At 43.0% G+C, this 17,480-nt stretch overlaps 1 protein-coding gene across 2 annotated transcripts in view; it reads left to right on the top strand.

The window, feature by feature from the left end:
* Nucleotides 1-1,262: 1,262 nt before the first annotated feature.
* The window catches only part of ephb3b (eph receptor B3b), a gene marked incomplete at its 5' end in the record, with an annotated part of 54,133 nt that continues 37,915 nt past the window's right edge, over nucleotides 1,263-17,480 (top strand). For both annotated transcript variants that reach the window (XM_083887604.1, XM_083887603.1), the window contains one exon: nucleotides 1,263-1,320. In XM_083887604.1, coding sequence (XP_083743730.1) covers nucleotides 1,263-1,320 — 58 coding nt within the window. The remainder of the gene's footprint in view (nucleotides 1,321-17,480) is intronic.

The raw sequence follows: 17,480 nt of genomic DNA, 5'->3' as shown, positions 1-17,480 counted from the left end.
AGTTATTTCCTTCACATATATATATATATAGCAAAACAAAGCAATCCGCAGGGGGGCGCTGTGCGTCCATGCCTGTGTACAAGAAGTGCTGCGAGTGTTTGGAGTGGCAGAGCAGCAACAACACGGCGCAGAGACGTTGACATAGAAAATAGGAGACGGTTAATTTTGGGCGTTTTTTTTTGTTTTTGTTTTTTTAAACGAAACAATATGAAAACCAATCATAATTAGACATTTTTTATCTGTAGTTGTGTCTTGGTGTGTGCAGGAGGAGACAGTGTGATGCAGAGCTGTGCTGCAGCACAAACAAAGAAGGCGCTGGAGAGGAAAACACGGGCAAAAGCTAATATTGTAAAAGCGCGTTTTTAAGCGCAAAACGACTTGATTTTCATAATGAATGTGAGATAAAAATGTTTCTCAAGGTAGACATTTTTATGCAGTGCAGCTGCTTCAAACGTAACCCCTCCCTCCTCTCCTTGCTCTCGCTCTCTCTCTCTCTCTCTCTCTCTCTCTCTCTCTCTCTCTCTCTCCACAGTCAGTATGTGCTTCATTCCAGTGCACAAGCCGAGCGAAACAGACGCTTCACGCGGCAGCAACAAGCTGACAAATTCGCTCAGGGAATAAATATATCCACAGACCGCGCGCGCGGCAGTTTTCTTCTCCACGGGAATAACGCTCGGTCGTGGACGCGTGGACTCGAGCGCACATGCTCGGCTGCGTGGGACGATACAAACCATGGTTCTGACACAAGTGCGGCTCTATCTGCCTCTGCTCCTCTGACCACAGAAAACAAAAGTGTTTGGATTTCAACAAGGCCGCTACTATTTATTATTATTATTATTATTATTTTTATTATTATTTTCTCTGACTCTCAACAAAACAAAAATATCGTTGGAGATATTCTTGTCCCGATGGTGACAGTGGACACTGGACGACCTGTTTACAGCTGATTCGCTCCACGCGAGTGGAAAGGGACTGTGGGACTTGTGGTGGCTGCCTTTTTTCTCTTGGAGATCACTGACGGACTTTGTGCATTTTTTATAACCACGGGTGTTGTTGTTGTTGTTGTTTTTTCTCCCCCGAACTCTCACGTGTGCGCATTTTGGTGAATGGAGGTAACTGTGGTGCTGGAGGCTTGACGAAGCTGGGACAGGGGACGGGAGTTGTGTGCGTGGAGCGTCGGATAACCCCGGGATTGTTTTGCCCTCCTCACTCTCTCGCTCTCGTGGGTCTATTTACATGTCCGACCTGAGCGCTTTGTGACAATGGATTACTTTCTGATTTTGTGCAGCCTCTTGCTGCCTGTGGTGTCCGCTGTTGAAGGTAAGACATTTCATGTTCTCTCGTATCAGATTTTGTTGCTTTGCAGGATGCCTTCGCTGTTCTTGCACGCAAAGTGGAGCAGCGCGCATACACGCGTCTCACAGGCGACGGGCAAATCTCCTTCATTATCACCAGATTCGTTATTTTCTAGATTATCTCGAAACAAAAGTAGGGTCTTCACTTTTCAAAGTGGCCACCTGGTTCGATTTCAGGGATCGCTAATGTCTTTACGCAGCCAAGCGCTGCTGTGGCCGGCACAGGTTTCAATACACTATTGTTGCGCGCGTCAACGAAAGCTCATCCATTTCAATGGGAGTTGTATATTCCTTTTTTTGTAACGTCAGCTTTTGTCAGCTGGTAATGCTTTCTTTGTCACTTTAAGGAAATTAGCGCCACACTGTAACTCATCGGGGAGTCGTGGACCAAACCACCCACCAGCAGTGCCTCAGGTCGGCTGCTCGTGTTAATAGGGCTGCGTGAGTGTGTGGCCTTTTGACATGTGGACTATCAGTTTAAGCCCAAAGCAAACTATTGAACACAAAAATGGTATAATTTCAATTTCATGGTGAGATTAAATTAGATAAACGACAAAATGTTTTTTTTTAAAAGGTGTGCGTAAAACTAAAATTAATTATTATACTAATCAATCCCTCTGTTTTAATTTGGTTTTCCCTTCAGTTGTTTATATCTCTTGCTGTCTCCTCCAATAACAAAGCCATCTGTTTTAGCTGAGTGTTGACGTTGGCCGTGCGTAAAATCGATGGGAAATCTCCTTCTCAGCGAAATAGTGTTCCACTCCTGTGCAATATTCCTTCTCTCCATCTTCCCGTGTCTCGCTCTGCTCGGTTTGTGGGGATAAAACATGGAAGAATAGTGGGGATGAGGTTGATTATTGGGGCCGAAAACTTTAACTATGAATGCTGGAGCACAGGCGGAGGCTCCCGTTTGACTTGTGATGCCAGTATGAAAGTAGGACAGTGGGCCACTGGTTCGCTAAACGCCTTTCTCTCTCTCTCTCTCTGTCTGCCTGTGGACCCGTGCGTCTTAACTTTGTTATTCTGATCTTTCGTGAGAAGCTCAATAAGCCCGAGGTAGTAGTGAAATTATGATTTTAAAATTCATCTTGCGTTGCCTTTATGCTTAGTTAATGTTTTACAGTTTGGTAAAAATGGAAATCAAGTATCTCCTCTTCCTAAATAAGTGTATTAAAGTGTCCTTTTAGTCAAATCCAGATTTAAGGGGGGGGGGAAAGGTGCAGGCCTGAAAAAAAACAGGAAAAAAAACAGATCACGCTGCTTCTTTGTCTCTTCGTGAAATCACCATTCGGACAAAAAGCTGTTTTCCACGCCACTGCTTCCTCTGTCACGACCACGCACACACACACACACACACAAACAGCCTACTGGACGTACTGTAAAACCTTATCTGATAACGGCTGTAGTTTTATGTACTTATTGATAACGGGGATCGAGCACAGGAGTCCCAATCCAGGAGTCACTTTATCAACCTATACACCATTTCCCCCCAGAAAATACATGGAACTATTAATTGCACATCGTTATTGTAACAAGAACTAGAGTCACCGTCGTGCAGGAAGTAGTGACCCCCCCCCGCAAGTGTGTCCCTCTCTCAGTGACCCCTGCAGGTCACAGATGCGCCACAGTTTGGGAAACACTGACTGAAAACACATGGTTTGAGTGAATATGGGTGGATTTCTGAAGGTTTACAGGTAAAGACAGGAGGAGAGCGTGTGTGTGTGTGTGGGGGGGTGACAGTAGTTGGAGCTCGGCTGCGCACCGGCTGTAAGTTGAAGTATTTCGTTAGAACAATCTATTCCCTACATAAGTGATGCCATAAATTGTTCCCGACTGACCTGGCAGCGGGTTTACCTAAGCTTTTAATGCAGCCTCTGCGATTTATAGCCGCTGCTTTAACTTCTTTTTCGGGGATCTTATAGTGATCATAAGGGGGGGGGGGGGGGACAAGCGGCCTGGCTGGGGAAGTGAAACCTCGGCCTCGGTGTGTGCGCGTCTCTGTGGGTCACACAGCCCCCAGGAAATCATCTCATAATCAAGTCACGTTTTCTTTAGTCTTCGTTTCCACTTCACTGCTTCGTCCTAGATGATCATGGAATAGTTAAACAAAGTATATTCATATCTCATGAATTATATTTGCTAATTAATTATTTAATTACGGATCAACTACGTGGCACCCTTTTATAGGTGCCAACAATCACAATCTTATTTCCACGTTATTGTTTACTGGATTCATTCTAATGATTTGTGAGTAATGAGAAGTTGAGCTGTCGAGCTGGGGTCAGGACGTCCAGTGGCCTCAGTGGGAGAAACACACACAGAGAGAGAGAGAGCGAGAGGGAGACGGAGGCCTTGGTGTTGAACTTCGAGCTGCCCCCGGTGTGAGCTGAGGAGACAAATTGCGTCGATGACAGTCCTGTATAGCGAACAGGCGGTTTGGTTACTCTTGGGTGTAAATTACTTGTGATGGAGGAAGGAAACACACGAAAAAAAAGCTGTAGGCGCACATAATGATATTCAGGCCAGGGCAGCAGCAGCAGCAGCAGCAGCAGTAGTAGTTGACCCACGTCGATGCCGTTTGTCTCTGTTTATTGTTTTAATGCGCCCTTGGATCTAAGCGCTCATGTCAAACTTATAGAAATGTTTTATTATTGATTCTCAGCCTCTAAAATGAGTTTGTCAAGGAAAAATAAAAAAAAAGAAACTTTCCTGGAGCTAAGAGTTCAGTAGATGTAGGATAAGTGAAGAAAAAGTTTGGTGCGTATTTAGAACAAAAAAAAAAAAAAAAAATCCATCCCCGTTCCACTCACTTAAAACTCAAAAGTGGGACAGTTTTCTCTCAAAAATAGGTTTTTATTCCAGTCGCAGCTCGGGATTTAACTCTCGATCTCTCTCTCAGCGTGCGTTATTTGTTCACATTACGCCAATTCTTTGAAAAACACATGTTTATGTCTTTATGTGGGTGAGCTCACACCTCCACGGGAGCTTTCCTGAGCCGGTTTGTAGTTGGCACATTTCTCATCACACAATTTATTCTGCCCCTGCTCTCTCTCTCTCTCTCTCTTTTTCTCTCTCTCTCTTTCTCGCTTCGCTGTCGTCATCACCATATTTTTTTGTTATCAGTATTATGAGACACTGGATGAGGAGGTGTGTGTGTGTGTGTGTGTAAATAAATAATCGCACAGACAAACCCCCGTGTCTGAATATTAATGCAGCGATGTCATAATAACCATTATTAGGCTGTTATCTATGTGTCAACTGTTCTGTAACACGGAGGAACACGGAGCCATTTTTTTTTATTTTTCTTCTCCCCCACCACCAGATTCCCTCTCTCACACACAAAAACACTAGGTTTTTAGGTCAATCACAATTAACATTCATGATAAACGGGGCCATTTTGTCCTGCGCGCACACACACACACACACACACGCAGCACCGAGGCCTTCATTTCAGAGTGCAGCATGTGTGGCTCGAGCAGGACGCACCGGGAAGCTGGAATAATATATATATATATTAAAAAGTTGATATATAAAGGCTAATAACTGAACAAAATGTATTTAGCGGCTCAAAAGTGACAAAGTGTGCGATTAGTGCCTGTATGGAGGCGATGATGTTTTAATTCATGCATCCTGGATGAATTATTCGTATATAAAGTGTGTTTATTTATAATATAATATAAATGTATAGCGAGGGGTGATGGGGCACACACACACACACACACACACACACACACACACACACACACACACAGTGTTCAAAGTGTCAATTGATGCGCTCTTATTGATCGAGCAATCAGCGCTGCTCAGCCTTTTAAAACCGCAGAATCAGGTTTGATGCGGGACACTGGCCAGCTGTATAGTAGCAATTAACAATTCATAAGGGTGTTTATCAATTTGCTCGGTGAAATGAGGAGTTGCAGAAAGCGCACACTGCAGGGCACAGAGGGCTTTCTGTCATTTCAAATGTGAAGAAAAAAAAAAAATGTTGATAGTTGATCATTTCACTTTCATACTAAGATCCAGTTAGAATAATGTGTATTCCTCAAATATGAATTAATGAATAAATAATACAGCGTAAAGCACAACATAATAATATTATTTGTATTTTATAATAAAAAAAACACCACAGGTACAGTATTAACATACATTAAATAAAACATTAAAATATAAATACAATTATATTATTTCTAAAAGTGTGTATATTTACAATGAGACACTTTTATTAGAGGAAGGTCGAGCTCAACATTCAGGGGTCTGCGCTTGTTTAAAAAGCCTAAACAACCAAAAGGACTAAAGACGAGAGAGACGAATGTAACTAGTATCTTGACCTCGCCGTAGGTCACATGCAAGGCAGCAGCCATGTTGAACAGATGTACAGTGACTTAGATTGGCATGAAAAAAAAAAAAAGCAGCTCAGGGAAAATGAGGGTGTGTGTGATGACATATTGGGAGTCGGGGTGAGATGGTCTTGGAGGGTGGGGGGGGGGGGGTGTTTGTGGTGGTCGGGTTATAGGGCAGATCTGGATCAGAGAGACCCAGAGAGCAGCAGAGCAGGCAGACTTTACAGATGCCATGGGCCTGCGGGAGTGCTCATGTGCACCGTCTGATGGGTCAGAGCTTAAATGGCGGCACGGAAAGATTCACTGAGCTGGAATTTACATGAAGGCAGGCAACAGCCGCGTCAGGCCGGCTGGGGCCCTCCTCGCACCAGGATGTTGGATGACCGGTGAAAATGGCTGCCGTGTTGGAGAAAATGAAAATGGACGTTGTGAACGTTTTAAACTTTGAATCTGCACAGTACAATGGTGCTGCGAAGTCTGTGTCGAACAAAATAGGACAACCGGGATGTAGTTAAGTCGTCGGTTTCGCTGTATTTGTTTTGGGCTTTACAACATAAAGACACTCCCCGCGTTGTTCTGCTTACAAAACAGAATGATCAGGGTTAAACATGAAATGTGAAATGATACTGTCGGAAAAATCGGGGTAAACGTAATGTGATGGTGAAAGTGTATGTGACAGTGTGACATAAGTGAGGACTTTATAAGGTAAAGAGCTGCTGTAACTGTTGTCTGTCAATCCAAGTAAAAATAAGATTCTCCCCTTCACACATTATATATTTTAGAAAATAGTGGCTAATAATGTCTTGGGGGGGGGGGGGGGGGGGAATAATACCACTGTGGATTAAGGAATTACTGAGTAAACATTTTCAGTTTTTTAGGCGTGTCAAAAATAAAAAAAAACAGCTGTGTGCTGTATTGAAACTGGTCCTTCCCTTTTCACAGTATTGTTACCGTTTTATTTTTGTGCTCACAAAACATTATTATCCCTTGAGAATATTTTCTGGACGAGCTCCAGAGCTGTGAGCGGGTGTGCAGCTTGTGTGTGTGTGTGTGTGTGGCTGTTTTGTAAATGGCGTTTGTGTGTGCAGTCCATCCTGGCATCCGACAGAGGGGCCTTGTGGGATGGCAGGTCTTTGACACCCACTGTCGAGAGCAAGCAGGAGAGGGCGAATGTGTCTGGGCCTGCCCACTGCACAGACACACTGCTGCTGTCTGAAGTCAGCCAAGCAGAACAAGGGAGAGAGACGCACACACACACACACGCACGCGCACACACACATACACACAGGCACAGGGAGAGAGAAAGTGAGAGAAAATAAAGGAGAGATTTTGATCTATCAGGGAGAGCAAGATGAGTCGTGCACCAAGGGGGGTTAGCGGGTGTGTAGTTAAGATGTATGTTTATAAGTTTGAGAGGTTGGTGTGCGTTTGTGTGTCTGTTGCTGAAGGTAAATGTGTGTCAAATATTGCTCACTCTAAGGTGGATAGATTAAAAAATAGTGCAATGGCAACCTAGAACAATTGGGATGTCATCTTAAGTTCTTAATACTTTTTGACAGATGTTCTCTCGCAGTTTTTTTTTCCCCCCGCATTGTGTAAAAACTCATTCATATATTTTGCCAAGAAAAAGCGCCACATATTTAAGTTTTATAGCCTCTGTGTGTGTGTGTGAGTATGAAAAGATGATGGGTGTTCCACACTGCCAAGCTCGCTCAGACATGGATCTATTCCCTCTTTTGTCTTTACCAACTTTTATAAATGGCTTTCAAAATGCCGATGAAATGCCTGACATAAGAGTTAGCGGTTTAAAGGCCCTGTCTCCAGCGGATGTCCATAAAGTGTGGCTGAAATGACCATGTGTCAAAAAGGACCGGATTATTAGCGAGTTAGGACCTGCTGTTTTTTCCACCCACACTTCCGTGACCCTTATCCACAGGTCACAGGGGGTGTGTTTGGATTATTTTCAGGGCAGTCCACTCCCCAAGTACCCCTGCTTCTCAACAATAGCTGTTTTAACACAATCAAGCTCCAGGGTTTTTCTTTTCCAGCGGTGAATAAAAATAATCCGAAAGAGGATGTGTTTATTTTGAGAGACCCGACTGTGCAGCTCTCCACGGCTCGGTGACACACATAAACACTCGCAAAACACACCAGGTTAAAAGCACGGTGGGAGACTGGATCAGTGATGTGCGATTGACTTCCTTTTTGCTGTCACGGCAGGTCGTCAGTTTCATCTTTTGCACGTAGGACCACGTATGAGGAACGACCGAGAGCGTGTATGATCATAGCCGTTATGTTGAGCTCAAAAATGGAAGTTTTTAAGGGTGGAGTTTAAAGGGGTTGACTTCTCCTAGCAGCAGTCTGATCCACCTCGAGGCCTCCTCCCACAATTTCTTTACAAGCCGCGGACTCTTGTAACAAAATTTGCAGATGGAGCAGAAAGAGATCTTTTGATATTTGACTTTTAAAAAAATGGCCAGCTACATCTGTCTGGAGAGTCAGTGTTGCTGTAAAAATGGTGAGCCTTGAGGGGGAAAGACAGCCACATCACCTTTCCAGCTTCTGCCAATCTTGTTAAATATAAGGAGAAAAGAGACATAGGGGAAATGGGGAGGGAAATTTCTTTTTAATTTTATTCGTAGCTGGATGGTTTATTGGTGGAACTTTTTTTTTTTTTAGGCAGAGGAACTCAAGCTACAGCCCCTGCTCGCTTCAAGGGCAGAAAAAAACAGCTTCTGTCAGCTTTCTAACAGAGACTAGGAAGGGCTTTGGTAGAAGTAATAGGCTTAAATGTCCACTGTAATTATCCATAATTCATGTGTGAAAAACAAGTGTTTGTGATGTGGGTAATTTACATGCTGAGGATCCTTTGTTTGAGTCGTTCTGTTTACACTGGAGTGGCAATGCAACGGGCGACTGCTATACCTTAATCTGCCCCACTTCTCATCCTTGGTGTCAAAAACACTCACCACCTGCACTTCATCTTCACTTCAAAAGCTCCACGGGCAAGAGGAAGGCTCCTCGCTGGAATTGAATATTTCCCTCTTTTTCTGTGAGCACACAGTGCCCCGTAATTCCGTCTTAAACACAGTCTCTTCCGTACAGCTCACACAGGATGAATCCCAACACACTTCAGCGGCAGCGGCACTGAACACATGTGACCTTTTGTCAGGGTATTTACATAATCCCCATGGTTCCACGCGGCAGGCTCCTGGAGGCACTGCCACCTGTGAGGAGCATTTATTTAACCTCGGCTTAAGTCAAAATGGAGTCTGAGTGATATTGTGACATTAATGCTCAAGTGAGTGCAATATTTAGGAGACAATGAAAGGAAGTTCAAGACTTTAAAAAGTCTGACTGGGTATTATGGACACAAGTATTCATTCATTGGGTGGAGGGGGATGCTAGCAGATGTGAAGGTGTTGGTTGATTGTTGTCAGATGGTCCCAACACCTTTTGGTCGAGCTGTAGGTGGTAGAAAGCTTCAAAGAGAGAGTGTGTGTGTGTGTGTGTATACTTGTAAAAAACCATACAATCCTATTTTCAGGATTAAGACCTTATTTTAGGGTTAGAATTAGGTTTAGATTAGGGTATAGGTTAGTTGTGATGGTTAAGAATCAGCCTACATAATTACTTTATACTTTTTAGTAATGATATTATTTATTAAATAATTACTTCTACTTCACAACAAAGCGCATTAAGGATAAAAAGCAAATTCACATTTATCATATGATTAAAAATACATACATCTATGTATCTACGTGTGGCCCGGTGTAACGTGGTGGTTGTTCGCCGTGATTTAGAAGCAATTTTGACTACGCATAATAGTAATAGAAAAGACAAATTGCACTGAGCCAGATGAAAGCACCAGACAGTATAGGCTGACCCCCTCCCTCTGTGCTAAGTTAGGCCATAAAACGCTTCCCTTTCACCCCTCACACCATCTGGAATTCCCTTCTGACCCCTCGACGCTCTTCATCACATGCACACACACTTAACAGACATGAATGGCGACAGTTGCTTGATCACACAGACAAAGTGCACACGCATTACATCTGCCCGATACACATGCACACAAGCGCCCAGTGTAATCCTCACCCATGCACCTTTCTGCTTCCAAGCCCGCATCCACATCCCCCTTTTGCTGCTCTGCTAATGAATCAGTCAGCTGGTTTCATTCATTTTGTTGCTGTCAGACTCCATCGATCAGCCCCTTTCTCCCAGTCCCAACAGAGCAGCAGGGGATCCCAGAGAGCAAGAGGAGGAAAGGGGGCTTAAAAGTTCAAAGAGGCATCATTTCATATTTGGTTTGGTAACAAAGAGATATTGCAGTTGGGTGGTTTCTGGCAGTGTGAATTTACAGTGTGTGTGTCAAAAAAGGGGGTAGGGTAGTGGTTGGGGGTGTTTTTTATACATGGTATCTGACCTTCCTCTTACCTTTGAAAGCCTAGTGTGTTGGCTCTGTCAACTGCAACACAGGAAGACTTGAATTAGCAGGTGGTGGATTTCAGCCAGGTGTGCGTGTATTCATTTCCCTTATTTGCTATGATGCGTAAACTGTCCCACGGCACTTTGGCAGTTGAGCCTCTAGCTAGGTTTAATATATGGTGGATCCAACCTCCCACCTGTCGAGTCAAAGTCAGAAAGGTTATTGATTATGGAAGAAGCTCAAAGTTGGAGCTCGGTATGTGTGTGTGTGTGTGAGAAAGAGAGATGGTGGCAAGAGAAGAAGTGATTTTTTTTTTTTTCAAAAGCCAGTGTTTGTTGGCCAGCCAATTCCTTTCAAAAGGTGTTGAGGGAAGCAACTTTGCAGCCAGAGGTTGTAGAGAGGCTACGAGGATCCAAGGTCAAGTGAGTTGAGGTGAGGGATTGAGGAGGAGAGGAAGAAGGTGGGGAAACAGGATGAGGACTGAGTGTGCGATGCATGTGAGCAAAGAAATTGTAATCTCCTGGTTTGGACATTTGCCACCAATCTCAGTCCAAGTCTCCATTTTCACACCGTGCACCACAGGATCCTTCCTGAAACAGAGTTGTGCCAGAGAAGGGAGCTTCAACCTTTCCACCAGTAACTTTCACTATCTTTTTACCTACAGTCTTGAATATGCTCACACATACACTCACGCTGGTCTCGGATAAAAGGCATATGAAATGAAAGGCTTTGATGCAGTGTGGCTGGAGTCTGCAGGCAGTTTTTTTTTTTAATGAACCTGAGAAGCAACCCAGTGTCGATCAATGGAAACATTGTGTGATGATTCCAAGAAGATCCAATCTCTGATGGTGTCAAAATAGGTGAGTCATTGACAGATGGAACGAAATAATTATCGTTGAACAAAAAGTAGAGGCAGCGAGTGAGTAAACGCACATTACAAATGAGCTGTGATTGCAGAATTACTAGCAGGAGCATTATGGAAATTCAAAACCGCATGACACTGCGCTCTCAATGTAAACAAAGCTATTATTTTTCTATATTTGGTTTCCTGTGTCTGATATAAGTACCAATTATAAGCTGTTGCCAATTCATTAGCAAGTCTGAGGTTGTGTAAATACAGTGATTGAATAACATATGTTTATCGGGTACCACATCTCCAATGTCCTTGCATGTATTGTACCAGCCAGACAGCTGGCTCAGTACTCTGGTCTGCTAAATAGTAAGAAAAGAAATCAAAAATCCAGTGCCAATAATGCCCTCTTTTATATAGTTTATATATTTACATATCCCTCTTTTCACCTTTATGACACTTTGTGGTTTCTTCGCCAACATTGCTCTTATGTCCACCCCCTCTCTATAACCTTTGTTTGTTCATTCTCTCACTCATTCTTTTTGTCCACCGTTCTGCCCTCTGCCCATGTTCAGTCCCCTCTTCTGTGGCTGCAGCTTATCACAGTAACCGTGGGTCCTAATTGCAGTATTATTTTCTTTCCCCTGTTATCTTGTGCCCTTGTGATATCAAAATACCAATGGCGACTGTAAACAGCAGGGAGACAGATGCTATTTACTGCTGCGAGGGCCTTTGTTGTTGCCTACCACTTGATAAGGTCTCGACTGTCAAGATGACTTCCTCTATTGTGTATGGTGAGAGGAAAGTCTTAAGTTAAAAGGCATGGCAAATGCATGTCCTTGTTGTTTGTTCCCAGATTGTTTCTTGTACCTCAAGAAGGCCAAATGGTGTTCTGTATACAGAACAGAGAAACCAAAACAATCAGGCTCATAAATTGACACTCAAGTGACACGTCTTACATGCACACGTTTCTTTCCATGTCATTGCCACCCTCTATTTTTTTTTTTTTTTTTTTTTTTTTACAAATCATGTTCCTTGCCTGTCAACTTGTACAAAAAAAGATTAGAGCAGAGAGAATGGCTATATAAAAGAGAGGCCCCAGTAAGCTGTAATGCAATATGTTGGTTTAGCTGCATGGCCAAGGGTGTCTAAGAGTGAGTCGTGGGAGGTGTCTGGGTTTTTAATACCACTGCCACATAAGCGTAGTGTGAAAACAATCGGCAGAGACATGAAAGTGCGAGCAGGAACACACAGAGGCATCAGATAACCCATGGCCAGATGGGGATGGTCAAGTGAATAAAGGGAGAGAGAGCTGCTGGTGGAGGTTACAGTGTTGGTGCCACTAGTGTCAGGAAAGCGATACAAAAGCATTACCCCTTATGCCACTTTTGGCCTCTGTAAATCCTCAGGGGTGCAGGAACTAAAAGGGTGGTGATGATTAGAAATTCAATTTGGCTTGCCATCAATCAATCCCACCAAGACAGACAGGTTTGCTGCCGAAAATCTCTCCTCGCCACCAGATTTGCTCTGTGCCTCTCGGGATTCACACCCTTTTTTCACGCTTTGTTAATTAAGCGACCAAGCTGCCCGTGCACTTACTTATTTATGAATCTTGGCTTCGACCGGTTCTGAAGGCCACTTATTAGTGCCCTAATTAGTCCCTCACTAATGGCCCTGCTTCGAGATAATCCATACATTCTCAGTCCACACCGCTGACCCATTCTGTCTGTGCACACGCAGAACCCTAATAACCATATGACCTTGACATTACGCAGTCCACATTGTCTGGTGTTGTGTTTCTGTGGTACTGGATAAAGTGGCCCAAGTGGGATAATGAGGCAACACTTAAAAAAATCAATTTCCATCTCTGTGCCTGTCTAAGTAATTCCTCACCTGTTCGTTAAGCCAAGAATAGAGCGTCACCGGATGTGTTGAGCCTTGACAGTCATTAGATATGTAAGAAAACCTGCAAACTGGGAGTTCAAGATGGTGAAATATTAACACTCACCTAGAGCTTTGATTACATTGCAGATTTAAGTCCAAGGCAAGGGTTTGTTATGACCATGCATGTAGAACAAATTCACACTCCTGAGTTCATAACACATTTTTGAATGGTGTATGCCAGTAGCATGACATAATTCCTATCGCACCAATCTTTTATTGTACTGTAACTACCAATTTGTCCTACAAACACCCTGCCCAGAAGCCTCTTTCCCTTTTTTTTCAATAAAGTCAGCGTTCTGAGTCAGTAAGCTCATCGACTGTGGCCTTGTGCTGCATGGTTTGAATCCCATAAACACTGGTCCTGAGTCAGATTTACTGGCTAGCAGCTCTGGGGATTCATTTGTATTCTACCCACTTTGGCAGTTTCAGGGTCAAGGCCAATGAGTAATCAGGTCAGTGTTGATCCACACCCTGTGGTTCGAGTACAACCAACTCCACCTTGCTCACTTGGACCTCCAAGAGGTCTGAATTCTGTATTTATATGTGTACAATATGTGCTGTGCTGAATAAAAAATGAAGCACAGCACTGTATCTCATTCTCCATGTCTCCAACTGGGGAGAAAAACAAAAGTTAGTCTGTGTTGTTGTTTATTGTCTTTAAATTGTCTCCCCAAAGGCCACATCAGAACTGAACCAGGTTGGACACATATGTGCTACTACTGTGTGAGCTTAGGTTAAAACACTCTTTGATTTTTACCCTGGTAAGTTTGGCTGGCAGGTAGGTAGAGGTAGAGGTAGAGGTAGAGTTTCTCTTTTCTAGCTGTGGTGCAAAACAAAAAAACCTATAATTTGTGTTTACTTGAATGCACAAGTACAAAATATAATAAATCTAGTTCTCTGGCAGCTCCCCTCAGAGTCACTTCACCCCACCCTCTCTCTCTGAGGAGCATTAAACAGGTTTACCATAATCCTAACCCTAACTTTAATTAATTACCCAAAACTCCACTTTTCCCAAGTGGGGACATGGCCTTAGTCTATCCCCACTTGGGACAAGCTTATTAACATTTTTTTTCTTCTTCTTTTTTTTGTTCTTGTTGTTTTTCAGTCTGAAATATGTCTCCAAATTACAGCAGACAGACAGACACAAAACACAGATGCGCTACCATTCAAAACAGATATCCTTGTTTTTTGATAGAGGGAAATGTGTGTGCATGTCTGCAAACATGCACCGCGTGTGTGTCGGCGCATAAATCAATGGGCGCCTGGCGGCCTTGTGGCTACAGCTACTGTGTTTGTGTGTGTGCATGTGTGTGTGTAGGTGGTATGGGCTAATTGGTGACACAGTGCTCCCTACACACTGCCAGGTTTAGTTACACATCAATGAAGGGTGAATAATGTATTTACCAGGATAGCCCATATTCATCTTATACACCCCCGTGAGAAAGACAGAGTTATTTTATTGACATATGACAGAATTAAAAATATCAACAGTCAGTATTTTTTATAAAGAACAAACAAACTAGAAGAGAAGATATGTTAGAAACAAATCTGCTATGAAGATATAACAAAGAGCTTCATGTCCCCTTCCAAAAAGTGTCATTTGTCAGAAACCAAACCACCAATCTTCAGCCATATCTCACTTCCTGTTTAGATAGTTCTCCTCGTCCCTTGTTTTAATATAAATTCAGCTTCTTTCTGTTAGATTTATGTCACTGTTTAGGAGCTTTAAGGACAGCAGGGCACCTTCAGATGAAAGAGGAATCGAGGCATAAACTCTAGGCCAGTCATCAGGATTATGTTTAGAGGACTTGCTGGCGTGTGTGAGGGTCCTTGAGCAGGAATCAGTGATGCAAGTGGTACTGTAATCATGGTGCAATTACTTCGACATCCATCTTACTGGGACAATGACAGGATGCATATCAGTTTGTGTAATATGCTAGAGAGATAGGTAAACTAACTATGTGTTTGTGTGTGTGCTTGTGTCCTTGCCTGTGTTACTGTATCTGTGCAAGTTTACAGTGGGTGTGTGTGTGTGTACGTGAGGCCATGTATATGTTAGGCCACTAAATGTTGTAAGATTTATTCCTTCTTTCTCTGGTGTTGCTGTCTGAGCCTTCTGTGAGTCTTGCTAATGCACAGAGGTCTTTATGTAATTGACATGGGCCTCTGAAAGCCCCCTGCCATATGGACTAGCAGCCTTGGATGGCTGTCTGTCCATCCATCAGTTTCTTTTAATTGCCGAGAGCCAGGATTTTGTGCTATTACCATGAGCTGAGTGGCTTCTCTATAGGTTAAATACATTAATGTATAATATGGTTTGGGATCTCGCAATCCCTGATCGTGAGATTGACCACTTCTGAGCTAGGTAGCAGGTAAAGTGGAAACTGAGGGTTTAAGTCTGGGCTGCAACTCATCTTCTTTTCATTTGCACCTGCTTTCCCTTTCACTTTATTTTATATACAGATGGTACATGTATTTATTTTTACTTCTCAAAGCTGCTACTAAAGACAGTACCTCTACTGATCAAAGAATAAGAATATAAACGATAACTCTTCATGGCCCTGATAGGTTTATATTGAAATCATTTAACTAATTTGCTTTTATCGTGTACAATAATAGTGCAGTTATTGTTTCGTATCATTCCATCTTTTTTTCTCCTTGTATCTCGTAGTTATTTAGATCCTTATTTAATCGTAATGTGAAGTGTAAACGTCACCAGTTATGTGTATTATGCCAATTATTTTTGGATTAAATTAAGCATTAAAACTGTAATGATTTTCAGGCAGTACAGCAACCAGTACCTTTAGACATAGACTTACATCTGTTGTCATGGTGTTTATTCTCTACCCCGCCACACTCACAAGAAGACTAAGCTTGGATGTAATCTAAAGCACAATGCTAATATGTAAATGTAATATGCACATAAGAACAAGCACGGCAAGGCCATATTTTAAGCGTTTTTATTGATGTGCTCGCTGCGTCTGTCTCCTGCCTGCATTATTTGTCAATGTTGTAAGTTGCTAAAGAGGTGAAGTCCATTTTGTGCAGAGGAGCTCTAACACGTCAAGTTATTACAGCCGCCAAGTGCTAGATTAATTAACTCAGGGGTGATTAAGAATGCAGCTCCTACAAAACTCTTGGTGCATAGAGAGAGAGAGAGAGAGAGGGAGAGAGAGGGAGAGAGAGGGAGAGAGAGAGCTTCCACCTCAAAATTGATCAATGGGATTCATCTCACATAACAATTTCTGAGTATGCAACATGGAAAAACTAAATATTCATACAAATAATGATCTTTCACTTCTGCACTTCATACCATACATTCATGATTCCAAATGCAAAAAAAAATATGTTTCATTACCTGCTTCAGAAATGAAATACATGAAGCTTTGCCAATAATCAGCAACACGGCTGTTTGTCGTTATAACCCGTTAACCATTGTTCCCTGTGCAAAGAATGAAAAAGGGCAGACAGCAACAAGGTTGTTTCCAGCTGTCGAGGTTTTGCAGGGAGGGAATTTGAACTACTTCAAAGTGTCAAAGCTGGTTAGTTAACACACACACACACGCACACACACCTGGGCAAGAGACAAGACTGGGAGTGGTAGCCGTGTGTGAAGGAGAGACTCTGTCATAAAGGTAAAGACAAAGTAGAAACAGAAAAGGAAGGAAGGAAGGATTTGTGAGGGACAGAAAGGCCAAAAACTAGATCACCTGCCCACTTGACTTTGACAAACGCTTTATAAAAACGACATCTGTTGTGTGAGCCATTGTTACCTGTTCCTGTTTGCATTTGCATTGTCTCATGCTGCATTAAGATATAATTTGTTTGACATAAAGCACCACTCCCCAAACGTCTTTGTGTGTGACGGTCGCGGAGAACGAGATATCTGCGTTTTTATGTGATCTTTGTGTATGTGGATGTGAATGTGAGCGGCTGTTGGAGAGGAGGCGTGTGTGTGCACGCACATGCGTGTGTGAGAGAAAGAGATCCTCTCGGTCTCACAGTCGCATGGAGCCCTGACCTGGCAGGCTGCATTCCTAACTTAAACTGCTCTAACCTCCCTTTTGTTCTCAGTGTCTTTGACCTGAATGGCAAATGACTGGGCAAGCAGGTAAAGTGTAACAAGCCCTCTGTCTGCTTAACAAGCTGGTGTGAGAAGCACCAGTCTGCCAGCAGCGTTCGTACGTCACCTTCCTTCCTGTAGAAAACACAGGACAGATGATTGCAGGTGCAATGGTGTGTATGTGTTGTGGTGATGAGGGTATAGTAGTAATTACTCATCTTCTCAAAATTCCCCATATGCTTTTTTTCGTTCTCTTTTCTCCCTCACAGGTAAGCAATGGCATACCTGGGAAATTAATGACTGACGGTGATAATTGAGTTGATAATTACCCTACAACATCTTCATAAATCAGTGGTTGCCCAATGAGCCAAAAGGCTTTTTTTTTGTGTGTCTAGCCGCCATACACGCTAATAGGGTAGTTACGAGCTCCAATTCTGGATCTGTTTTTTGTTTATTTTGTCTTTGCAAGTTTCCAAGGAGATGTAGAAAAGAAACAACC

The sequence above is a fragment of the Microchirus variegatus genome (genome assembly GCF_963457635.1).
Source record: "Microchirus variegatus genome assembly, chromosome: 4".
Lineage (NCBI taxonomy): Eukaryota > Metazoa > Chordata > Actinopteri > Pleuronectiformes > Soleidae > Microchirus > Microchirus variegatus.
This window is presented reverse-complemented; position numbering and strand designations above follow the sequence as displayed.